This window comes from Eptatretus burgeri, chromosome 10 (assembly GCF_056783735.1).
Source record: "Eptatretus burgeri isolate ZD-2024b chromosome 10, Ebu_testis_v1, whole genome shotgun sequence".
Classification (NCBI taxonomy): domain Eukaryota; kingdom Metazoa; phylum Chordata; class Myxini; order Myxiniformes; family Myxinidae; genus Eptatretus; species Eptatretus burgeri.
The window spans coordinates 83815778-83842837 of NC_140970.1; the positions used below are offsets into that span (position 1 = coordinate 83815778).

General features: G+C 41.7%; 1 protein-coding gene across 4 annotated transcripts in view; it reads left to right on the forward strand.

Annotated features, from left to right (window-relative positions):
* Window positions 1-27060, forward strand: part of LOC147018993 (chemokine-like protein TAFA-1) — a 703168-nt gene that overhangs the window by 537151 nt on the left and 138957 nt on the right. The window contains exon 1 of one of the 4 annotated variants that reach the window (XM_085899140.1): window positions 26104-26610. The exons of 2 other annotated variants lie outside the window; for them this stretch is intronic. In XM_085899140.1, coding sequence (XP_085755266.1) covers window positions 26505-26610 — 106 coding nt within the window. In that variant the 5' untranslated portion in view covers window positions 26104-26504. Of the gene's footprint in view, window positions 1-26103; window positions 26611-27060 lie in introns of those variants that run through there. One more of the 4 variants, XM_085899138.1, reaches the window with a different exon arrangement.

Consider the following 27060-nt stretch of genomic DNA (forward strand, 5'->3'; position numbering starts at 1 on the left):
GACTGTGAAATTGTGAACATTTTATGTGACTAATTTTTCAAATGTTATTTCATTGCACTGGTGATTGTTTAAAGTTTTAAATTGTGCTTGAAACAGGAAATGAACACATTTGGGGTGATATAAACGTTATACCCAACTGTGCTGATTTCCTCACTCAAAACTCTTGTCAATCATGATGTCATCAAAAAAAATTCATTCTTCTGAATTATTCATTATTTCATGTTTAATTATATCAATCCGAGTAATTAACCAGGTAGGCCTTTATCAGCAAAAAAAATATTGAAGGCCATTCCGCTTAGACAGAGCTTCGGGTCATTGAGGAAAGGTGAAGAAACGTTTCCAGGCTAGATGGCAACTTTTTTGCAGGATACTTCACTGAAGGTGACACTAATTTGTGTTTTATTCATGGGGCCCGGGTCCTCAAGCTTTACATGCCTTTGATGGAAGGCACAAACATTGATGAACCGAATCCATGTTGGAAATCCATGTGAAACATCAGGATGACAGTTTATAGCTGGGGCAACATGAGAACTGAGGCTATAAAAATATATGAGAGGCGAGAAAACGTACATTTACGCTCTCCCTCCAGCCCTATACATCATTACCACTTATAATATTACATTTTTCTGTGCTAAACATAATTCGTCGTCATTGGTTTTTCACTCGCCAATTACCATCTTCTCGATTATATTGTTTTTGCTGGCTTGAGATAGCTCTCACTATTTTTACACACACACACCTTGAACTCGTACAGCATTTCTTATTTCAGTTTCCCTCCCCTTTCCATCCGCTCTAAAAAGCTCTACAGTTAGCTCCTGCGGAGGCAATTTCTCTCGAGTGCTGTTAGCTGCTGATTGCAGAAAAATCCATTTTTGAGTTTCTTCCTCACTTTCCCTCTCCATCGCCCTCTCAGCCTCAACTGAAAGGGGGGTATAGTGTGATGATTATGTTAATCTATCTTTAACAACCATACATATAGCACGGGTTGTTGTATTTTTCCCCCTCCAAATGCAAATGACTTGGATGTTATTTTTCATTTCATTATTTCCTACTGATGTTTAGTACTTAGTACAACCGACCACCTATCCATCTATTTATTACATCATCAAATTTGGCATAATTTTGACCTCCCTTCCCAATTCTGCATCCCCCCACCCTTTAATCTCCCTTCACCCTTCTGCTCTTATCTCCTCTCAACCTTCTTTCCCTTCTCTCCCCACTCTTCCCACACTTCCCCATACTAATTTCTCTCTCATGTCATCTCTCTCTCTCTCTCTCTCTTTCTCTCTCTCTTTCTCTCTCTCTCTCTCTTTCTTTTTCTCTCTCTCTCTCTCTCTCTCTCTCTCTCTCTCTCTCTCTCTTACTCTTTCTCTCTCTCTCTCATTTCACCTCTTGCCTCCTTACTGTCCTGTAAGTATCCAATAGATTGAGTGGACTACTATAGTGTCTTGCATTTTCATGGTGACTCGCAAATGCCTGATTCCCTTTACCTCCGCCACCAAAGGTGGACAGAGGTTATGGTTTCACCCCTGTCTGTCTGTAGGTTGGTCTGTTTGCCTGTGAGCAGTATATCTCAAACAATTGCGGATGTATTTGGACTAAACTTGGTGGACAGGTTGGGTGTGTGATAATGACAATTGTTTTTAGATTTTGGTGAATCTCCATATCTGGCTACTAGAAGTTTTTAAGTGATTCTTTACAATTGAGAGATCAGGCCAAAAACGATATATGGCATGATATCTCAAAAATGTTATGGATGGATTCAGATGAAACGTGGTGGACACTTTGGATGTGTGACAAGGAAGAATCGATTCGATTTTGGTGAAGATCCTAATCTGGATTCGGTTACGAGAAGTTTTTAATTCTCTCTCTATCGAGTGCAGCCTGTGGCTGCTGGTTGCATCATTGGTTGGGACGCGGCTATGCCGCTGATGCAGTGTCCCCCTTACCAGTGCACTGGTACTCATTTTGCCGAACTCGGAAGGATGACAGGCTGAGTCAACCTCCTGGTGTATTAATTCAGTGGCCCAACGGGGCTTGAACTCAAGACCCTCGGATCCCAAGCCGCCACCCGAACCACTCAGCCAACACCAGGCTAGTTTTTAATTGTTTCAGTGATTGTTCACCATTGAGAGACGGGGCCAAAAACTATGTATGACATGATATTTCAAAACGTTGTCGACAAGTTATGACAAAACTAGGTGGATGAGTTGGTTAGGTGACAAAACAAGTTAATTGGATTTTGCTTCAGGTCCGAATCCAGATCCGGCCTATCAGTGGATTACAAAACGTAAACTGTTGAGCCTGAAAGGTATGCACTCTACTGAGTGTTCGTGTAGGTTGTTTTTTTAATGTAATCGCTAATCTATTAACCACACTAATTTTGGCATTGACTCTGCCTGTTGAATGAGCTATCTTTGCCACATTGCAACACCGCTACAGATTGTCATTGGGTTTTTAGTATTAAATTATCAATTATATATTTAGATACCTAAATATATATTCTCTATTTCATTGCAATCTCTCTGAAAGTTTGGTGCAGCATTTTTCATTTTTTCCACAATTCACTTTATTTACTCATCCACTCATCTGTTATATGTACCTATCCCTTTTGAGCTGTGCATTTATATTTTAAATTGTTATTGCTTTTGATAGGAAGGCACCAGCTTCTTCACTCTCAGCAGACCTTGCTAGAATGGGGAGCTGGTTCAACAGTTGGAATATGTCTTTCATCCACAGCTTGACGTAGTACTGCTGTCCCCTCTGGGCTGGCTCCCCTACCACACATCTTGCTCAACTTGACACTGTGGAAACCAAGGCCTTTAAGGTCATTGGAATCTCCCGCGATGAAGCTGAGTCTATGGACCTATCGTTTCACCATCGCAGACAGATCAGTGGTCTCTCTGTCTTCTACTGCCTCCTTTCTGGTCTTGCATCCTCTGTTCTTTCCATGCGATGTCACCCACAGGTTTCTGCAATGTACACAAGGTCCACCATCAACCCCCTTCTGGTAAAACTACCTAAATCCGGGATCACTGCTCACTTACACTCATTTGTTCCTCTTTCTTTCCACATGTGGAATCAACTTCCACATCCTCTTCAATCCCATTCTTCCTCCAGGCCTTCAAGCCAGCTGTTGACCACAATCTAAGATCGTCACCAATCCAAAACCATTATATTTACTCTCCTCATTAACCACAGAATCCCTCTTTCTTCCAAATTTCCAGGTTTCCTTCTGTATCCATTTTGTGCACCCCATACATCCTCTCATGCACTCTCCTGCACAGAGAGATGAAACAGTAATGGAACCAAAAATGGAAAAGTGGGTGGAGGGAGAAGTGAGAAAACACAATAATCTGGAACACACTCATTGCTTGCCCGCCTCCCTCAGAGGTATTGGCCTTCGGCTCTGCTGTTGGTGTTTCCCCCCCTCTCTCTGCTGTTCCTTTGTCCTGTTGCATCATGATAGGTTCAGTGTATTAGTACTAGCTCTTCCATGAACCTGGACTTTCCATGAAGCTCGACGAGACTTGAAACAAAAAATTTTTATTTTAATCTCAGTCTTACTCTGTCTCTGAAAGGAACATTTGATGAACCCTCCCATCTACTTCCTTGACCAACTGCTTGAAGAAATTCAGTCCCTCAAACATTTGGGTCTCATCATCAGCATCACCATCAAACATTTGGGTCTCTCACCATCTTTTTGGGAAACCACCTTTGGGTTCGCTTCGATGGCCAGCCTCCGATTGGGTATCCTCCATTGTACCAAATCTTTCCTTGGCAAATCCGAGCTTCTAACAACCTACAAGACCTTAATCTGCAGGCTATTGGAAAACTGCTCCCCCTTTTGACTGGTGTCCCTGCTTCATACCTTCCACGTGTTGATGCTGTGAAGACAAAGGTCCTCAAAATTATTGGAATATCTTGTGACAAACCTGAATCTCCCTTGGTCCTGTTACTCCTACATGACAGTCAGGTTTGAGGCCTTTCTGTTTTATACTGTCTCCTTTCTTGTCTTGCAACCTCTGCCCTTTTCCTGTTCTGTCCCCTTCCCTGGTATGCCGGGGACCAGTGGGACCTACCTTGCACCCCCCCCCCCCACCCCGCGACAATTTTTCACTGATACCACAGTGATCATATATATCCCAAGTATCAGAAAAAAGATGTTCCCAGAAACATCTACACTTTGCATTTACACTTTGCACTTAACACTTAACACTTAACTTAACATTTACACTTAACTCATTTACACTTTGCTTTATTAAGCTGTTTCCATGGCAACCAATCAAAAATAGACGAATCTCACAAAGATCGGCAAAATGTCAATATCTCTGTCAAATATAAACATAAAATCACAAAATTGGTGTCAAATTAAAGCTTATACATTTACGTATTAAAATTTATTTTGTTTATGCTAATTAGCTCATGTACATATTAATTAAATTTGACTTTAAGACAATAATTCTCACAAAAATGCAAGAATTTCCATTTTCTTTCCTTGTAATAACCACACGTCAGTTTTTTGTCAAAAAAAACATTACTTAATTGTTGCCAGATACAAGCCAGGTTGGCAAAAAATATTAAAATTTTTGAATTTTTAAAAGTAGGCTAATTAGCATATATTACAAAGAACAATGAATCATTCAGAAATCATGCGAAATCAGATTAATTAATAGAATTAATTACCTGGGCCTGATATTATACATAACTGTGACTTATGATGTCTGTTGGTGTTTAAGGGAAACATCAACAGGAAACATCAACTATTTTCTGTTTGAGTAAAAGTAGTGGAAATAATTTTAAATGCATTGATATGCTAATTAGGATCTGCCATTATGGAAATTCTAATTTTCGTAAATATCTCAACTTCTGGTTCATGGAAATTTGTAAATGAGGAATCAACACCTATGCTTGGAGGGTCAAGGAATAGAGTGAACATATTTCCTTTGTTGTCATAGCTGTAGAATAATGTTTGGATAGCTTAATTACATGCAAGAATTGAAACAGCTTAATAAAGCATAGTGCAAATGAGTTATTTTTCTGGGAACATCTTTTTTCTGATACTTGGGATATATATATGAACACTGTGGTATCAGTGAAAAATTGTCGCGGGGGGGGGGGGTGCAAGGTAGGTCCCACTGGTCCGTGGCCTATGGGTTTCTCCTGGGCTCACACATTCTGAGAGCAACCCACTTCTGCTGAAGCTTTCTAAATTCAAGCACACTGCTCACCTCCACTCATTTCTTCCTCATTTCTCATGCCTGTGTATCTAAATAACTTCCTTAGTCCTTTCCATATTTCTTCCATCCACGGCTTCAAGGTGACTATTCACCTACTCTTCCTCAGGTTTCCCCCAAACACACTCATGATATTTTCTACTCTTAATAACCCTAACCCCAAATCCTCTTTAATTTCCAGATTATTGTTTTCTCCCTTCTCCCTCCACCCACTTTTCCACTTTTGTTTCCATTACTGTTTCATCTCTCTGATGCATCAACAGGAAATTTTGCATCATCTTGTGTTGTTTATACCAACTAGAAATACATTGGTGGACCACAGTAACGACGTCCTTTCGTGCTGGTGAATAAAAGCCATTTTAGTCGACTTGCATTGGGAATTCTGTTGAAGAACCAGTCATGGCGATAGAGATTGGATAAACTTCCAGGGAACACTTTGATTGCCTGTGGCACCCACCCAGTTTCTCAGATTTTCACCTGTCATTTCGCTACAAAATCTATGATGATGTCATATGGCCACATCAATTAATTCAACATCCATGGAGGTGATTGGGACACATATGCTCAAGTGTATGGAGTACGATTTCAAAGCAAATGGTATTTTGGATGAGAAACAGATGAAATCAGTCCTACTCTCAATATGTGGTGCAGAGACCTTCATGTGGTTGAATAATTTGGCCCCACCCAGGACCATCAGGGAACTGTGACACACAGAACTTGTGAAAGTGCTCAGGGATCACTGCGACCACACCCCATCAGTTATTGTTCAATGTTTCTATTTATATTTGAGCCGTCAGGCAAAAGGGTCATCAATTTCCAAATTTATTGCTGAGCTCAAGAAACTCACACTTCTGCGAGTTTAGAAACGCACTTGCGGAGACGCTACATGACCTGCTCATCAATGATGTCATGAACAATCGTGTGCATCGACACCAGTTAGCTGAAAGAACATTGAAATTCATGACAGCCAATGACAATGCCATCACCATGGAGTGTGTGGCCAAATACTTTGCTGACATCGGCATCACTCGCTCATTATCCTGTCAAGCTCAGCCAAACCCCATTGTCAATTGTGTCGATCACCATTCAGCACAGCACCAGAAAAATAAACCCCGACGTCCACCTTCAATGAGTGATAACGGCAACATGTGTTATCGTTCTGATGATAGGCATGCACCAGATGAATGTCACTACAAAGATGGCAGATGCAATTTTTTTTTGTCAGAAGAGTGACAATATCACTCCAGCCCATCTCGCTCACAAACACAAGGAGAAAGCAGGGGGAATGACAACCCATCTTATCATTTCAGGTTCACATGGCAACGAAGAAAGCTTTGCTTCTGGTGACCCCTCTTAAATGTGTGACACATTTCACATCAACTCCAACAGCAGAGTTGAACCTCTGCTGGTTCTCATCGATGTCAGCAGTCGATGCTTGGAAATGGTGACAGAATCTAGACACTGATATTGAACGCCATGTTTGTCACTGCCATCCTTGCCATATCGCTATAGCTCTACACTTCCTGGAATTGCCTGGTGAACTGTGACACAAAGTTCAGCAAGACTATGCTTGAACAATCAATTGTGAGATGCCACTAATCATCACCGACATCCACACAAAATGGATTGATATTTACAAAACATGCAGTACGATATCAACTGGAACTTTCGAGAAACTAATACCCTGGATGGAAACCTTGAAATAAGTCTCTCCCAATTTCTCTAAGTACCGTCACAGATTAATGCCTTGTAGTAATACAGGAGAAATTCCATCAGAATTACGAATAAAACGACACCTGAGGACTAACCTGGTCTGTCTGAAACAAGTTGTCATATAGCGTGTACCAGAAACCACTTAACCAGAAGTTGTTTCATGACAAGTTAGCAATCAGAGACTCACGTAACATTCAAAATCCAATGTTCTTCTGCAACTTTGGTACGGATGCTATTCGGTTTCCTGGTGATGTCATCAAAAATCCACACCCACTCTCACGTACCAAATGCTTACATGATGGCTGCATTGTTCGCTGACATCAGGACCACATTGTTGACCATCACTGTAGCACAATCTAGCCTCCAATACTGCCTGTTGTCATGTTTGATCCTGAAAAAGAACAATCCATTATTACACCTGCATCTGGGAATGTTGCACCCCTGATGGGTATGGATTCACTCATGCCTGATATTAATGCCACCGTTCCACCTACAAACAGTGATACTGACCCTCCTGCACCCATGCCATGCCGGTCATCCAGAATCAGGAAAAGCCCTGATTGTATCGACCTATAGACCTGGCAGTCGAAGTCATCTTGTTACAGAAAGATAATTCACCCCTGACCTATCTAGTTGGTTTAGTTTTTCTAAAGGTCACACCGTTTCCTGTTAATTCGCATATCTTCCAGAATATTAGCCCCCGTTGGACTTAATCTGAAACGGGGGGGGGGGGGAGGCTTATGGGTTTGGTCTCGATTTTTCGTGTCGGTGTGTGTGTGTGTGTGTCCACAACCATATCTCGGACATGTCTGGACCGATTTTATTTGTACTTAGAACAAAGACAACAAATGATGGTTTTCATATGCACGTAATTTTTTTTCGACATCACATCCAAGATGGCCAACTGGCGGCCATTTTAGTTGTAAAAAACCCAATGTTGAACGCGTCCTCAACCATTTCTCAGACATGCATGTACCGATGTTTTTCAAACTTGGCGCTTTGATAACGAATGATGTCTTACATATGCACTTTCTTTTTTCCAAGATCAGATCCAAGATGGCCGACCGGTGGCCATTTTAGTTGTAAAAAGCCCGATGTTGCACACGTGTTCAACCATTTCTTGGACATACATTTACTGATGTATTTCAAACTTGGCACCCGGATAATAAATGATCGCTTACATATGCTTGTCGTTTTGTTTTGAGATCAGATCCAATATGGCCGCCTGGTAGCCATTTTGTTACTTAAATGTGTCCCCAACCATTTCTCAGACACACATGGTCTGATTTTGTTTAATCTTGGCACAAACACAATACATGATGGCGTACACGTGCCCCTCACTTTATTTTGTGATCTGATCAAAGATGGCCAACTGTAGACTGGTGGCCATTTTAGTTGTACATAAATATGGGCTAGCACTTTAACTCCACACAGCAAAATTACTAAAACAACAGTGGTTCTGACATTTTATGTCTTTTTTACTTCTCTTCGTAACAACGTTGTGACAACTTTGTAATTTGATTGACACTTATTTATTTGACACAAAATCTTGTAATTTCCCAGATAAGAGGTAGAGATGCGATGTATTGGAATGCAACATCTAGAACGCATCATTCAGAGATTTTTCACGTCTTATTTGGTTTATACAAACTTGAAATATGTGGGTGGACACGTCACTTCTGTGTTGGGTCCAACCCTGGTTATAACATCGTGTTTTCGTGTTGGTGAATAAACGCCTTTAAAAGCAACTTAAAGTGCTGTTCTGTTAATGAACCAATACAATTCCCCCGACCTTTCCTTTCTGTTTTTACAGTACCCTTCTTGCTATGTTTGAGCTTGTATCGTGCTTGTTCATCTCCTGTATCATCCTCCCCTTCCACTCACTCTCGCTCTCTCTTCCCCATGCCCATTCTTCCTCAAAGTGTCCTTCCGTGGTTTCCTTTGACTCTGCTGTTGGTGCATTTCCCAACTTTCCACATGTTCTCGCTGTTTTATTCCGTTATATGTTCCCGCTCTTCTATAAGCCTCGACCTATACAAAAATCACACTTTATAAACCACAAAATATCAATCAATGCTTTCACCATTTCCAAGCAACCACTGACACTAACATTTTCATATTATGCTTCATTCTCCAACACTGAACACATTTTAAATATTATCAAGTGGCATAATTATAATGATTGTCATGATGATGGAGTTTTCTGAACATACTTTGCAAAGCAGCAGTTGTGGGTTTCTTCAATCCAAAAGACTCGGTGGTGTAATGGTTGTGTGTCTGCTCCAAGTCTGGGAGGTCAGTGATTCAACTCTGGTTGAGTCACACTGAAGACATTAAAAAAAAGGTATGTGCTCCTTCCTTGTTTGACGTTCAACATTTAAAAGGATAAGGGCATGGACAATCCCAAAAGGATGGCCTCCATTGGGAAGAGGTAATTCCCCTGGAGTAAATGTCCAGCTGAGTGAGGTGTTGTGGTGTTGCTGGTACCCAGAGTGCCCTGGGAGGTGATGGCACTACCCCAAACTTAATGGCTGTGTTAGTCTCATCAAACAGTCGTGTGTGTGTGTGTGTGTGTGTGTGTGTGTGTGTGTGTGTGTGTGTGTGTGTGTGTGTGTGTGTGTCAGCTCCACTCTGAGCTTTGGATCTTATGGAAAGAAAATTCCACCTCACTTACTTGCCATTTGGTGTGTTTGTGGTTCTTCCTCTGGGTACTCAGTTTATCTCCTGCAGAGTATATGTTGTTCAATTATGGTGACGACTTGTTCAATGAGGGAAAAGGCTTCCTTTTGATGTGGATAGTTATGGCCATTTTCGGGAAGCTTCTCTTAATTAGTGCATCTCCCTCCTTTCTTATTTTTTTTTCTGGAAAAAGGGGAATTTGTTCAAAATTACTGCAATATTTTGCTTCACCGTGATTAGGAATGAACCAATTTTGAACACCCTTCCTATTTTGCTCATAGAGGTTAAGCCCCCCTCCCTCATTGAGGTTAACCCTCACCCCCTTTCTCCTTTCCACCTCCAACCCCTCCATCACCACATCCCCAAGCTCCCCCCCCTCAGTATGACTGTCTGATCAAACACTGTACCCCAGCTTTCGCTACTGAATGTCACTTCTAGGGATTTAAATGCAGTATCTTGTAAATATTTTCAAGTGTTTGTGTGTTTGTGTATTTGTCTGTTTGTTTGTTCGTTTCTATGTTATTCTGTCACCACCGAACTGTAGCATCTTGAGGCCCCAAATATTGGGTGTATATACTTCAGAATCTGGCCAAGGTTTTATGCTACCACACATTGCCTTGATGTTCGTTTTGAGGCCCCTATAAAGCGTATGGTGGGATGTGGGGTCAGGCAGTGCTGCCACTGGCCTGCAGACAAAAGGTAACCACCATGAGGCCAATAACTCCATCTCCTTCCAATGTCCAACACGTCCCGAAACCCCCGCCAAGAAAAGGTCTGCACCCAGCAGGACAGTGTCGGATGGCTCCTGCTCGTTTGTTTTAATAAATATTACATTCTAATAAGTTTGAATTAATAAAATATATTTGACTGCTACTTTTTCATGATGAAAGATTTCTTTATTTTTTGGCAGATACTATTCCCTTTACCCACTCTGTGTCAGTGAATGCTATTGTGCATTGTAGAAGGATCCAAAAAAAAAAAACGACAAACAATGATGAAGGGAAGATAAAATGATGGAAGCATTTTTGTATATTGGTGGAGGAGAGCAGGAGGAAACAAACAATATCCTGTCCATGAAAGGAATCATAAACTCCTCCACTTATACGCAGCCTGTCAAAGCAGATATGCTTCTTTGAATCTTTGAATCCAGAACTGTTTGTGTAGACTGTAGACGATCATGCAGAATGGTGTTTTGAAGGCACATCCTCTTGGTCAGGATCAATATGCGGCAATAGCCTATGTGGTGCATGTTTCCCCATCCCACAACAGTGAATAAGTTTGTATTTGATATGATATCCTGCCCCGCACAGCTAAATGCAGAGCATGTGCCGCAGGATTTGACGGGCTCGGCTTAATTCATTTTGCAACGCGAAAAGGAAATTACACAATTGGCATCAATGTCAGGCGACAATTGCCAAGGCAATTAAACAGGTCATACTTTGGGGCATAATGGTTAAAGCATCCAATCTGAAAGTGAGAGGTTTGATTTGTACCCTGTCCAAGTCATTCCAAAGACTTTTAAAATGGTGCATGCTGCTTCATTGCTTGATACTCAGCATTTAAAGGATATAACTTGGACAAACCCCATGGGTTGGCAACCATTGCATAGGTTTGATGGCCCAAATAGCCTCCTCCTGCATTTCAGTTCCTTGTTAGGGAACTCATATTAAACAGTGGTCTCCTTCGATATTGCATACTTTGACACAGTGTAGCTACTCCTCTTTTAAAAGTTCCCTCCATTGGGACTGTCGATCATCTTTGCTTCTAGTTTTCAGGTTTTATATCCTGAAAGAAAGGAATGATCATTGAAGATCACCTTTTTCATCACTTCCTGTTTCTGCTGATTTTCCACAGCTAGTAGGATAGATTATAGGTAGGCACACCCAATATTTGAGATGTTCAGCTGGGTTTTAATTCTGGCTATAAACTCTCATCCTGATGTTTTTCATGCGGCACGAGGCATCAATGTGTGCACCGTCCGTTCTCAGGACGTTAAGCTGGAGGACCCATCTGTCAGCATGAGGACGTTGGTGTGCCTGTGTGTTAAAGATCCCTCGGTCTCTTTTGCGAAGAATGGGAAAGATGCTGCCGGCAGCCTGAACAAATTACAACTTCCTGCCCAATCATCTCCAATCGAATGTCACGCCCAAACTTTAGAGTTTTCGCCAAACAGTTTATAAAAAAAACTTGGGCCAAAAAGTTCCTGGATAACCCCACAAGAAAGTGAGAATAATTGGCACTGTGAATGAAGTCATTATAGTCATAGTTTCAGGCAGATTTTACTTTAATCTATACTAATGTGTGTGTGTGTGTGTGTGTGTGTCTGTGTGTGTGTGTGTGTGTGTGTGTGTGTGTGTGTGTGTGTGTGTGTGTGTGTGTGTGTGTGTCAGTGTGTGTCCTCCATAACTCCAAAAACAAAACGTATCAGTCTGAAGCTTTGCATACATACTAAGAAAACTCCAAGGAAGTGCAAGAGTGAAAATTGTTGGGTGTTTGGGTTAATTAAAACACTCCTTTTGAAGATAATTAACGGCCTTATTTAATTATACCCTTTATCTGGTGATCCTCGGCCACCTTGCTGTCTGGGGTCTGAAGGCGTTTCCTGCGTAACCTCGCTCGGGCCTGAAGCCACCATGTTTTTTGGCCTGCTCAACCTTACCTTGACATGGAACAGGCCGCATTGATTTCTTAACAATAAAGTTGTTGTTTTCACTTTCCTCACTCATATTATCGAATGCCTGTTCATTAGAGCGACGAATTGCTGGGTATATTGCAGTGCTTATAAGCATCCAGAGACGTCAGCATTTGTCGCTTGACATTTTGCTCATCTCCTGGAGGTGTATGTTTGACGTGTCGCTCATCGAGTGCCAAACTCACCCTTTCTTAACAACTGTTTCGTTGGATTGCTTGCTTGAGTGCTTAAGTCACTTGGCGAGCGCTCTCCAAGCTGCTTGGTTGTTCATTTCGGGAAAGTATCCGTGCTCTCAAGGGAACATCAATTAAACAGACGGACGTAGCCTGTGTTGCGCCCTGCGGTGCCATGCGGTTGGTGTCTCGGGAGATGCAATTATATTTTTACAGGATATCGCTTTGTTTAACCTTTTGTGTGATCTCCAAATATAATTCAGCCCTCACTTCATCATCGAGCCAAAAACAATAAGGTCCACACGACCATGTGTTTGCCATGATCTGGTTGTGTAGGCAGACAGCATAGATCGATATTTTGTGTTCTGTGCCTTGATATATTTTTCAATTGAATTTTGTTAATTTCCCTCTTGAATTCCTCTTTCAAAGAACTCTGATTAAAGGTAAATCTTTGTGTTTGTCGTTTTTATCTATTGTATATGTGTGAACGTACATAAGCTAAACTACCATAACATAAGTGTGTGTGCATGTGTGTTTTGGTTGTTTGTTGTTATCTCTATATTCGGGTTTCAGAAGGTGTGTGTGTGTGTGTGTGTGTGTGTGTGTGTGTGTGTGTGTGTGTGTGTGTGTGTGTGTGTGTGTGTGTGTGTGTACATTTGTGAGTTTCAGAATTTGTGGGGCAACTTAGCTAAATATAGCATAACAATTGTGCATTTTGTGAGGAAAGCACCAAATTTGACACACTAGTAGCCCATCATATTATGAACAGATTTGGATATTGAGCCATCTCAAATTCAGCTGCTGATGGCTGTGGCAGCCATTTTCCACTGCCATCAAAAATTTTGAGATGGCCCGATATCCAAATCTGTTCATAATATGATGGGCTACTAGTGTGTCAAATTTGGTGCTTTCCTCACAAAATGCACAATTGTTATGCTAAGTTGCCCCACTAAATGTGGAATGGAGTCCTCCCAGGGTGCGCTCAAAGTATCCACCTTCATTTTGGTAAGGGATCACGATTCATGGACCAAGCTGTGAAGCTTTCTGTTTTCAAAGTTTTTTGTCGAGGGCTCTCTTCAGGATCGTTACTGCCCAGGACGGCTTCCAACTGTCATTCGTTTGTCGTGATATTCTCAGGGATGGTTTTTAATATCTCTGTGAGGTTCTTCGTCATCATTCCCATGAGGTTCTTCGTCATCACTCGTACAACTTTGGCATTCTTCAGGTTCCAGGATTTTTTCACTTCATTCTTGAGGTCTTGGTGTTTGTTCATTTTCTTCATTTCTGCATCGTTAGTCCAAAATCACCATTATTAACACCTCAATTAGCAATGCCCTCTTCTCTTTTTTTGTACCAAAGTATGATATCTGGTCGCAATACTTTGTTTCGATGTTCACGCCTGATGGGATCATTAGGTCATACGTGAGCGGTACATCAATGTTTTCAGTTATTGCTTTTGGTTCAATTTCCCACAAATTTTCTGGAACTGGAATATCAAAGTTTTTACAGATGTGCCAGCAGATAACTTTACAAACTCTGTTGTGTCATGTGTACAGCTGTTCTGACAAGAGTTTTTTTTTTCCTGTTCGGTCATTAAGGCCTAGGTCACATTTGCTCTACGGTGAGGATACGGCGGCCGTACACCCTCTGAATTGACAGAAACGTGCGGTGGCCACAGAGAAACTGAGGTGGCCTCAGGGAGGCCCTACGCCATTTGGCGACATTTTGCAGGCCGTAGGGTCGCCGTGGAATTATAACGTGGAGTTATAACTTTTTTTCATTTCTACGTTCGCCGTAGCAATTCGACAAGCCAAGCTATGATGTAGATGTGTTCCACGTCGACGGTACGTAGGGCGTACGGTGGGCTTGCGTTATTCGTGCGGCTGCCGTAAGCTCTTCTCAATGAAAAATGAATTTTCCCAACCCCCAAAAAATTACGGCAGCCGCACTATTTCCACGGTCGCCGTACGGTGGCCTTGCGGTCTGTGTGACTACCTGCGGGCAACGCAGGGTCGACGCACGGTTCCCCTACGCCCGCCGTGCACCTACGTAGGCCTCCGTGGCAGTCTGCGTCGACCGTGCATCCACCGTGCGCTATCACTAGAGATCAGAGTATAAGTGTTTGCCTATAACGTGGTGCCCCCAGAATCCCAATTTAATTCGTTCCAGGAGGCTGTTCGGATTGCAAAAAGTTCGGATTCCAAAAATATTTTCCCAACAATAAATAATGGAGTGAATTAATCGGTTCGTGGACCCAAAGAAAACCCACTTTCAAGACACTTTAAACTGAAATTCCCCATGTTTAAGGTAAAATAAGATGAGTAAATGACCTTCGGTGGCGGGGTATTGCATGTAAACTGGTACAATCACGACATCCAAAGGTCCACACAGGCTCAAGCTCCGGCCTGGGTTCCGATCGCTCGCGCACTCTGCGAGAGTGCTGCCCCTAGGGCAGCTCATCAAACATGATGCCCGCAGAACCACAATCACTTTCATCAAACGCATTGGGCTGACGTAATCATGGATATTCCATATTACAACCGGTTTTGCTGTGAAATTCAATCCTTGCCCGACAGTCCGTCACACCACGTGATCGGATTGCTTTTTTTGTTATTATTTTGTTATTTGCTTTTTCGGTGGTTCAAAGGGTCATGCTGGTTCTGAGTTGTTCTGCTTCGGCCTTTGTTCTGCTTCATGGCCTCATCCTGGTTCGGCTGGCTCTAATTGGAAGGCTCGGTGTTTCGTCTCACCAGCACGTGGTCTGGAGCGCGAGGGGATCTGCTGGAGCTCGGGAAGGATCGCGGCTCACGGCGATTGGATCCAGCTCGCCCTCGCTGGAGCCCGGGTCGGAACAGCTTGAAGACCACACGAGGTGGAGAGGTTCGAGATAGGTTCTGGGTTTCAGCTCATCTGTCCCTCCAAGCTGAAGTCCTTATTAAAGGCATCAGCCACCATTTCTTGTGTGTGTGTGCGTGCGCGCGCGTGCGTACATGTGTCCGTGGGCCCGTCTAACAAGTAGAGAACTGTTAAGTGCCTGTGCTGTATTTATTTGCATTACATTTCGTAGAGTCGGTTTAACCCTCCCTCTTGCGTGCTTCCCGATTTCCCCGATTACTATATAAATAAACCCCAATTGTTAAATATTTTCAGTTCGTCGCGTCCATTTCTTTCATTGACTGAGCATGTCGTGTGTTGGGCATTAGAAGGCCGTTGGTTTGCCGTAAGGGGACATTCGGACCGACGGTTCTCGGCGATTAAGCCGCTCAGAATCGCGCACGGGACAGGCTTGCTTAAGCGGCTTGTTTCGTACGAGTTCCATCGAGGGTGTGGAGGCTCGGTAGATCGCCGACGTGGTCTCTTGGTATTTTGAAGAATTGGCAAAAATGTATCACGTGGCAGAAACATTGGCCCTTCACGGTTCTTGCACAAGGACCCGTCGACTCCGGACTTATCTTGGGCGATGATCTATATTCCAGGCGATAGGTCAGGCCGACTCGACTTGCTGTCTGTCAGAGCGGTCGGCTCGCGGCCGACCCCCGGCACCGCGACAATATAATGCATGAAATCACTCCAAGCTCTAACTTTTCAAACTACAGTATTTACAAAAGCGATGTACACAATGATCTGAAGCGATCCTCAATAATATAAGTGAGGAAAGTGAAAAAAAACTTTATCATTAAGAAATCGTTGGGGCCTGTTCCAAGTCAAGGTATGCTTGAGCAGGCCAAAAAACATGACAGATTCAGATCCCAGCGAAGTTATTAGGATACGCCGTGAGACCCCAATGAGAGCAGTGACCGAGGAGACCCCAAAGACCCCAAAGAGAGCGGTAATTAACCCAAACACCCAATTTTCACTCTTGCACTTCCTTGGAGTTTTCTTCGTATGCATGCAAGGTTTCAGGATGTTAGGCTTCATGGTTTTGGAGTTATGGAGGACACACTGACACTCAGGCGCACTCTGACACACTCTGATACATACTAACATACACACACAGAAACACACACACATACACATTGACATTTCGTAGTGTGGGTTATGAGGTCACGTGGTGTGACTGCAATGTTGGAAAAGCAGAAAAATGTTGTACCTCTATCTTTGAAACCGCACAAATGAAAAAACTGAAACTTGGCACAAGGCAAGTGCTCCTCATGGGGAATGTAATTTTTTTGACATCATGGGTGCTTTCATTATGACATCATAATTGCATGTGCAGAACACTGCATCTGATCAGTATGAAAATTTTTGAGGGTCATTTAGGGATAAAATGGTCCACAGAAATAATTTGATGTCATCGGTCACATGATTCGGTAGCTGTATTGTTTTTTTGTTTTCTTTAAACCTTCAAAAATCTTCTTCTCTGAACTGGCTGAACAGATCGGGGCGAAGCTTAACGCATATGGCCACCTATCCATTCGGAACAAAATGTTCACACGGATGACATCATAAGTCATATGGTTTGGCAGCCAAATTGAATTTACCCGAAAACCTATAAAAAATTTTCTTCTCCAGAATGGTTGCACAAACTTCGCACAAATGTTCCCCAAGCCGTTGGTGTACAAGTTTCTTAAGGAATAATTGATAGGTCACATGGTTTGGCAGCCATATTGGATTGAAGAAAAGTATTAAATTATGTTTTCTCTGAAACTGCTTAATCCATCGATGTGAAACTTCACAATTATGATCAAGTCATGATGGGAAATACATTTTTTATATTTCAACCTGATTGGATGCATTGTCTGGCAGCCAGAATTATTTATTTTTTTGATGTGGGTTATTTTTTATTCTTTTTTGTTTTTAATCAGGCTTACTTGGCTGTGCCTGGATGGGTTTGAGGGTTGAGGAGTTTCAGCTGAAATGTGAATCCTATCCAGGTTCCTCCTGATGACTTCATCTTTGTTTTTTGCTTGTTCGGGTTCCTTCTGATTACTCCAATGCAGGACTGTACCAATTTGGGTCTCTATTTGATTTGAATTGAACTTATTTAAATCCCATTCTAAATTCAATCGAATAATAATAATAATAATAATAATAATAATAATAATAAAACGTCATGGGTCAGGGTCAGGTGTCCAATCAAAGCGGTACGTTTTGGGACCCGGTCATCACTACCAGCAATTGTAAAGTGGCAGTTCTAATTATCTCTCATGAATTACATAACACACCAGTACACAAACACCACACAAAACAAGTCCTGGCGAAGGGTTTTGCAATCTCTGTTTGCTCTTTTTCTTGTTTGTTATGCATTGTAAAGCCATTCTTTCAGTGTTTTAGTTTGAAGTCCAATCCGTTATTATTTTGTATTAATTTCCTTCACTAAGCATGAAGACAGATTTTATACCTGCAATGAAGTGTTATTATAACTTTAGAGTGAACAACTGTTCTCATCATATGTTGGATTTTAAGTGCATTGGTCACTCTTCAAAATCACAACCAATTTTGTTTTGTTTTACATTAGCATTGATGGACGTAGGGGTAAAAAGCTTTGTGCCAGCAATGCACGTGCGAGTGAGAAAAGAAAGCAACGTTTAGTTTCGACCTTTTTAATTGGCACATGATGTTCTCGCTTTGAAGTTAGAGTTACGACACATCCTTGATTGGTCGAATGTTGGCTTTTTCCTGAATTAAGTTCCTATTTAACATCATGGAGGCACACAATATTGTCATCGATGATTGGTGTGTGATTTTAGAAAAGGAATTGGAAAGGTAAAGTCGAACAGTGATGAAATGCATGTAAGTGTAGTTTGGCAGTCTATCAATATGCTTCTTGAGAATGTTTGCATCACCGCTAAACACCGTCCCAGCCATCACACCTGCTGGTATTGACCTGCAGTGCAAAGTAGCAGCTTGACGCATTTTTCCTCCAATTATCACTTCGTACTCAATCTTTACTTATGGCCCTCCTTATTCCTTCTTTGGATTCTTCAACTTTTTGTCCGACTGCTATCACTCACAGCATTCTCTATGTTCATCACAACCAATCGTGAACAAATTATTTTTTTTCATCTTCATTTAATTATAGAGGCATAACTAAATAGTTCACTCATATCGCATTCAAAGCAGGTCGGGAATGTGCATTCACCTCTAAACTGTCTCTGGGTTCACATGTAGACCCAGATATAAACTGTCACCTGGCATGGTATTTCGCATGCACGATGAAGCATCAATTTTTGTGCCATTCGTGGGGCAACTTAGCATAACAATTGTGCATTTTGTGAGGAAAGCACCAAATTTGGCACACTAGTAGCCTATCATATTATGAACAGATTTGGATATTGGGCAATCTCAAATTCAGCCGCTGATGGCTGTGGCAGCCATTTTCCACTGCCATCAAAAATTTTGAGATGGCCCAATATCCAAATCTGTTCATAATATGATAGGCTACTAATGTGCCAAATTTGGTGCTTTCCTCACAAAAAGCACAATTGTTATGCTATATTTAGCTAAGTTGCCCCACTACATCTACTGTAAGAAGCCTCTTGTTGGCTTAGCGGTAAAGGTGGCTGGCTTAAGATCTTTGGGTCTTGAGTTAAAGCCCCTCTTTAAAACTGTTGAAGTAACACGAGGTGGATTGACTCAGCCTGTCATCGTTCTGAGGTCGTCAAAATGAGCACCAGCTTAGAGGTAGCAGGGGGGAATTGCATCAGCGTCACAGTTGCACCCCCAGAAAATGATGCAGCCAAGTAGCCACAGGCTGCATACAAATGAATGAATGTGTGTGCAAAGTCTCGTTCTATTTGGCCAGGGGCCATCAATTTGTTCTGTACAATTGGAGGAGAGGGGAAGGGGGGTTGGACCAGTGCATACATGATGTGTATAATGGGAAGGGAGGGGGGAGAGAGAGTTAAAAATCCATTTTCTATCATATTTGCTGTGATAATCGATAGATAGTCCTCATATTTCAAGTGATTTGCTTGCGTTACAATGGCTGTGATTTTTTGAAAGGAAACGCTCATATTATGAAAAACAATAAATCCTTAATTTTATACTCTTAACATGCATCTTAAAACGTTCACTGCAATCATCTCGCATCTCATGAATGGTCTGTCACCCTAAATTTGCATCACGTATGTATGTGTTGCAACTACTCATAAATAAACAGTATCTATAAGTTCGTGCTCGCAGACATATTTTATTAAACGCAGTTATTTATTTTTTTATTCTCTATATTTAGCTTTGGAGAAAGATTTATACGTAGCTTCAGTCATACTGGTACTGAAAACTGAACCACTGTGTTCCACAGTGACATTAATGTGCTGTGACTCAACATATAATTATTATTGCCAGACTCAAGAATGGGTGTTGTGATTAATTATATATCGAGGTTGTGTGGAGGTGCATTAATTTTACCGAGTTGTTTTGTTTTCACTTGCCAAGTAAAAAGTTTTTGTTTTGCATCCCTCATCCTTCAGACAGGCAGCCTGAAGCCTCTTTCCTCTCTTCAGACCTTGACAAAATCACAAGCTGGTCAAACACTTGGAATATGTCTTTCAATCCAGACAGATCTCACACTCTCACGACCTCTCTCCGAAAGGACCATCTGGAAAACCCTCCTATCTACTTTATTTCCTCCCCACACACATTGCTTGTCCAAGGCTGCCTCCATTGGTGGTCTCTGTCTTCTACTGCCTTCTTTCTGGTCTTGCGCCCTCTGCTCTTTCCATGCCTTGTCCCACCCAGGTTTCTGCAGGGCACACACAGTCCACCATCAACCCCTTCTGGTGAAACTACCTGAATCCAGGATCACTGCTCATCTCCACTCATTCGTTCCTCTTTTTACCACCTGTGGAACCAACTTCCACATCCTCTTCAATCTCATTCTTCCCTCCAGGTCTTCAAGACAGCCACTCAGTAACAGCTCAAGTCATTTCCAATTCAAAAACATGATCTTTTCTTACCTCGTTAACCTCCCCCCAACCCCCACCTCACTCCACCGCAATCCCTCCTCCATCCAAATTTCCACTTTTCCCTTCTGAGAGTTTCCTTCTGATCCATCTCGTATGTATCCTCTCCTGCCTCTCATTCTTCCCCAAACCCATTGTTTGTACAAGTCTGCCTCTATCTTGGCCTTTAACTCTGCTATTGGTGTCCCTCCCCCCCCCAACCTCCCACTGTTCCTTTGGGCCTGTTGTGTCCTGATCTCCTGATCCATTCAGTGTACTAGCATTATCTCTTCCCCGAGCCTCGACTATGTATACAAAAAATGGGCAATGCCCCTGTGCTTACCTGGTGGAACTAGGAAACCACTGGTAGGTGGGCATGACCAACAAAATATGTAAATTATCCGATGGATGACCCACAAAATTGAACGACATTGACCATCTGGTTTGACACTCTCTCACCTTCTCACGTGTTCTTGAAGTTCCTGAAAGTCTTTCTTTGAAGTTCTTGAGGTGTAGATCATGCAAACAGTCTAACTCTGCTACCTAGTTTTGTCTGGCAGGGCGCTGATGTGGACAAGGAACCCTAATGGTCCAGTTACAGTTCCGTGGGGAACTCCTGAGCAGACTGCTATTGACTCTAAGCAGGAGCCTTGGATTCCAATGCCAGTTGGCTCAGTTCGGTCCATATTGGCAATGCATCCTTTGAAGTAGGAGCGATCGATCAGTGATTCATAAAATGGATCCATATTGTATGCTAAAAAAATATAGTGTGATCTCAATGAAAAATTCATGACAAACTTTTCAAGTAATTATGACCCATCTCTGGCCACAAGTCTGATTTTATTTATTACCGATCCCGTGATTTGCTTATGCATTTCCTGTGTGGTACGGTGACCTCGCGTATGATTTAGCTATATCGGAGCTATGGTGGTGCCTGATCTACAAACGTAAGATAAGTAAAAAAGGATGAAAAAAATCGTCTTTACAAATATGATTCTTTTGTTAATGGAAAGAACTAAGTGGAAGAAAAGAAAGGTGTGTGTGTGTGTGTGTGTGTGTGTGTGTGTGTGTGTGTGTGTGTGTGTGTGTGTGTGTGTGTGTCCGTTCAGTGGCTGTTTAGTAGGCCACAATGGGCCAGGACAACATCGCACTCCCACACTTCACCAAAGAACAGGACATCTTGAGCTTGTTCCGAAACAAATGCAGCAACTTTAAATGATCCTTCTTTGTTGCTCAGTTGCTCCTAAAGCAAAACAGATGTGCAGTTTTTAAAGCTGTTTGAAGTCGTCAGTAGATACTTCTGATCACTTGCTGGATCAATCAGATCCTGGCTCCCACTTTCAAAACATATTCCCACCATACCAAAGTCCAGTACCAAAGCTTACTTTCTGTCCATTTAACCAAACTAAATAAACAAAATGATAGCAGAAATGATAGCCATGAAATATTTCAGCTCATATCATCATTTTTACTTCCACCACCGAAGGTTATGGTTTCACCCCTGTCTGTCTGTCTGTCCGTTTTTTGTTTGTTTGTGAACAAAATCTCTCATAAAGTTGTGGGCTGATTTGGTGGAGAGTTTGGGTATGTGACAAGGACGAAATCATTAGATTTTGGTGAAGATCCAAATGTGGATCTGAATCCGTGAATTTTGAAAGTGATTTTTCACCATTGAGAAATCGGGCCACAAACTACATGTAGCAGGATATCTCATAAAGTTGTGGATGGATTCGGACAAAACAAGGTTTGGCAGGTTGGGTATGTACCAAGGAATAATTGATTCGATTTTGGTGAAGATCCGGATACGATAATTTTAAAAGTGATTCTTCACGATTGAGTGATACTAACAGCGTGATACTTCATATCAAAAAGTGATGTACACATTTGGACGTAACTTGGTGGATGAGTTGGTTAGGTGACAAGAACAAGTCGATTACATTTTAGTTCAGGTCCAAATCCAGATCCGGCCTATCAATAAGATACAAAACGTACACTAATCAGCCTAGCAGAGGTATGTGCTCTTTTCTAGTTTTTCTTGGACTCATATGTGATTTGGCTCATAGAAATATGGCGAATCTGGGTGAATCGCAAGTGTGGAGCAATTTCCACTTGATAGAGTGCCCTTTATTGCATGAGCTCACCTGGTTTTAGGAAGGTGGTTGCATGTGATGCCCATAGGTGCTTGTTTGTTGTTTTCCTAATTGATGCTCATATTGACATCGTGTCGTGAAAATACGAATGAGTTCCAGAGGTTAAAAAAAAATATATATATATATATATATATATATATATATATATATATATATATATATATATATATATATATATATATATATATATATATATATTGTTCAGCTTGGATTTATGAATTTCACTTTTCTTCAATCAATCTCTCTGTTTTATCGATTGAATCAAAATCAAAGCCACGTGATAGAAATTCATGGTGGGAACATATCATTGGGACCTAAGCTTGTAAATTGTTTATTTCATGAAGCGAGATATGTTTCTGTCTAAGAAATGGCAATTACCTTTGCAACTATAAAATCCAAAGAGAGTGCATAACTTAAATATACCAAGACGAAGGAATGCAATAACAAGTGGACACACAACCAATAATTAATTCACCGAGATAGAATTTCACAAAAGATCGTCAGGAATAATTTCCAATTATATCACTTCGGGTGAAGCATGGTCACAATTGTGCAACGCGAATGCATTTATTAAATATTCATGCAACTACATTCATATTAAATCATTGATCTCATGAGAAGGTATTTAGAAAGAAGAAATGATGTCTTGAACTAAGCACCATTACGTCTCATTGCTCGTATCGTCATCGTCAACGTACCGTACTCTGGACAGAGCGTTAGCGTTGGCGAAGCAGTCTCTTAAGGCCCGGTCACACCTTGACGTTTTAGCCAGCGATGGCAACGTATTAAAATGTATGTAAAACGCTGGCTGACGTTGAACTTTTGATGTTTTTTTTTTTTAAGATTCGGACGTATTCATAGCGACTTGGTCTTATGTATAACGCATTGGTAACGGACACAGAACGTTTCGTTGTGTTATAGATAACTTATACCAACGAATGCTGAACCTGTTGTCGGCCTACACAACCGATGCCCAACGATAGTCTAACTTAGGCATAGCGCGTTGCACGCATTGCTGACGATGTCGTGACGTAGCCTATTAAAAGGCTGACGCACAACGATTTGAATCATAACTGCCGTAGAAATGGAAGTGACAACATCGCGGTCACACCTTGGCGATCTTGCCAGCGTATGCCGACCTAAGAAAAATGTGTCTAAAACGTTGGGGCACGTCAAATATGGTATGAGTAAGTTTGGTATATGTGAGTAGAACGCTAAAGTACGCTATCATACGTCGTAGTAAGTAGAGTACGTCAATAAATTTTAAACATGTTCAAAATTTTACGACGTACTCGGCGTATGACACACGTTCCGAATGCGATGGGGATAAGTTTTACACACGATATGTGGACACTTAAACACGTCCACAAAGGCTACTTATAAGCTACTCATAAGTCGAAACACGTCGCGGTAATGTCTTTTTTACGCGAAACTTATTTCTAACTTATGTTTGATGTGCTTTGAACCAATTCTTTACGTAGTCCCAACACACATCGACGTATGTAGACGTATTCCAATGACGTCTTCTGGTCGACAAAAAAAATAAATGAATGTGTTTCTAGCTTACAACTGCCATATAAAGACGTGTTTCCAGCGGTTTTGGGAATTGGTATATAAAAATGCTGCTCATAAAAGGGGAACCCAACTGTGTTTGCGAGTCCTTTTTGAGTCGATGTCCATGTCAGCAGTAACAGTATCAGTATCAGTATCAGTATCAGTATCAGTATTAGTATTAGTATTAGTAGTAGTTTGTTCATGTTGGCAGTAGTAGGTGAGTGTGAGGGGGAGGGTGTGGGTTATGATGGATCCTCCTTGCGTTTAACGATTTAACGATTTAAATGATAAACTCAACGATTTAAATGGCTGCATCTCCACTATTGAAAGTCGACGCTTGCGCTCAACCATTGGATTTTTTTTACACTCAACGACTTTTAAACGGTACCGCTCTGCTATTTTCATTGTTTACAATGAACGATTTAAATTGCTGTCACTCGCCTTTGTTTTTTGACGCTGGTGTTTGGAAATTTCAAGCGTTTCTATTGAACGTGTTAAAACGCTCAAACTCGACTATTTTAAATAGACGCTGCCGATGGACAATTGGAATCATAGCCAAGCTAGACATCGAAGTGTGAACATCCTCGTCATGCCGAAGAAATGTTTGAAGAATGCTGCAAATAAGTGTCCTGGCCGTGGCCGTGGACGCTGACGCAAGGACGATCCATTATACCGACGTCTTTCAGCCTATGAGTAACTTAAAAGTAACGTCTGTCGATGTGTGGCAACGATCGCGTAACGTGCCAATAACACATTAATCATAGGTTAGAAATAAGTTTCGGGTACGCTAAACATACCTCGGCGTGTCTCAACTTATGATTAACTTACACGTAGCATGTGTTGACGTCTGTCAATGATCGCAGACCGTGCATACAACTTGTGGCCAACATAGCGGAACGTGTGAGTCATACGCCGGTATACGTCGTGAAATTTCAAGCATGAAAAAATTTGAGGACAACCGAAAAGTACAACGTTTAAAGCCATCGTACAACGACGTATGGCAGTGTTTTTCAGCGTGCTCTCAATGTTATAAAAACTTACCCATAACGTATTCAACGTGTGCCAGCGTTTAAGAAAAAAAATTCAAAAATCGGCATACGTTGGCTAAAACGTCAAGGTGTGACCGGGCCTTTAGCAAGGATTCTGCTGGGTGGTTTGCTAATGCCTTCTCAACAGTCGGTTTAGAGTAGGAATTTGGAAATTGAAAGGTTGATGGCGATAACTCGTTTAGTCTTCGCAAAAGACACCTTGGATCTTTCACGCCCACCAACGACCGGTGCTGACAGATGGGTCCTCCGCCTTGACGTCCTTCCAATTGACAGCACACACATTGATGCCTCGCCTTGAATGTGAACACCAGAGTGCCTTTTTACAGCTTAGTCGACACTCAAATTCAGGCTAGACAGCTCATGCACCCATAAGAGGCCCATGGTGGTGAGAATGCACGTACATGTAAGATATCCTGCCAGGCCCCTTGGTTTGTATAAAGTTCCTTTAAATAAGCACTTGTTATTTCTTACACAAAGCATTACCTGGTTTTGAATCAGAGTGAATGTGAAAACAAGCTAGGAGGTTTTTATATATCATTTAATAGAGGACATATTTCTTCCACATGACCTGGGAACTCTGTCCTTTATATCATGGTTTTTATTATGTTATAACAAAAGATCTCCCACTCCTTCACTGCCAGTATTGTTCTTAGAGAAGGCAAAAGTCACACGACCTGTAATGCAGATTCTGCAAGTTCTTATGAATATCTAAATTCTGTTTCAAGTAGTGGATTTAAAATTGATTTAACCATTATCTACTATGGCTAAACAAGAGAATGAAGAGTGATTTTCAAGGTTGTATTTGGATTGAGAAGCATATTGAAGCCAAATGCAAATGACCCCCACTTTTCACTTCGCCAACTTCCTGGAATTTTTTTTTTGTTGTTGCTCCATGATTAATTACTTTTGTTACAGTGGAAGGAAGCTGCTGCTACATTTTTGGTTTTACTTCTTTGGGATGAGCACAAAAAGCAACCGGGTAGTTAAGCACACATCTGTTGATGGATGATGTAACAAATAGTTTAGCATTTAAAGGCGTCAGGATGGCATAAAAGGTAATGTGCTCTCTTCTGAACTGCCTGGTTCTTGGTTTGGTTTCGGGTGGAGATTAGTCCAAGTAATACGGCCATTGTCGAGCAGTTTAAGCAGGGATCGGAGCCACGTCGTGTTGTTTCCTGTTGTTTAAAAGAAAGTTTAAATGTCCTCTTTTCTGCAGTAATGTGATAAAAAAAATAGGAACTGCCATTACGTTAAAAGGGTTGGCAGGATAGCCTGGAGGTACACGCACTCACCTCGAAGCTGTCTACCCTGGATATGATCTTGGCCAAGCTATAACCCATCATCCCGGTGTTTCACAGGCACAGTGATTTATGGATGTTAGTGTGCACCGTTCCTCGGATGGAGGTTAAACTGAGCATCCCATCAGCGAGAATTAGTTGTTCGACGTTAAAGATCCCACGTTGTCCTTCACAGAGAGGAGGTGAGCTATCGTACGCACCACCGGCACCACAGCCAAATTTGAAATCCTACCCTGCCTTCCTGCGTCGGAGTGGCGGCACATCCAGGATTGTAACCCTAGCCAAATATACTGCTTGAGCATGGAGCATTATCTGATCTGGTTACGTTAAAGGGAACATACGGGTTTGTTAAAATTGAATATGGATGTACAGTATTTGAAAAATTTACAAAATGTATATGCTGTACTTCCTGAGTATATGAGAGCGGCTTTATATCATCTGGTTGTTGTTGTTAAAGTATTAGGTGCATGATATCTACATCCACTTTTCAACATTTCACCATTCAAACACAACTCTGCATTATAAGATGCGTTTTACCAAACTGTGCAGCTGATCTGTAAATTTTAGCTGGTTTTACTAGTTTCATCACAAAACACTTACACGGCACCCTTACTACACGACACGCGGTTTAT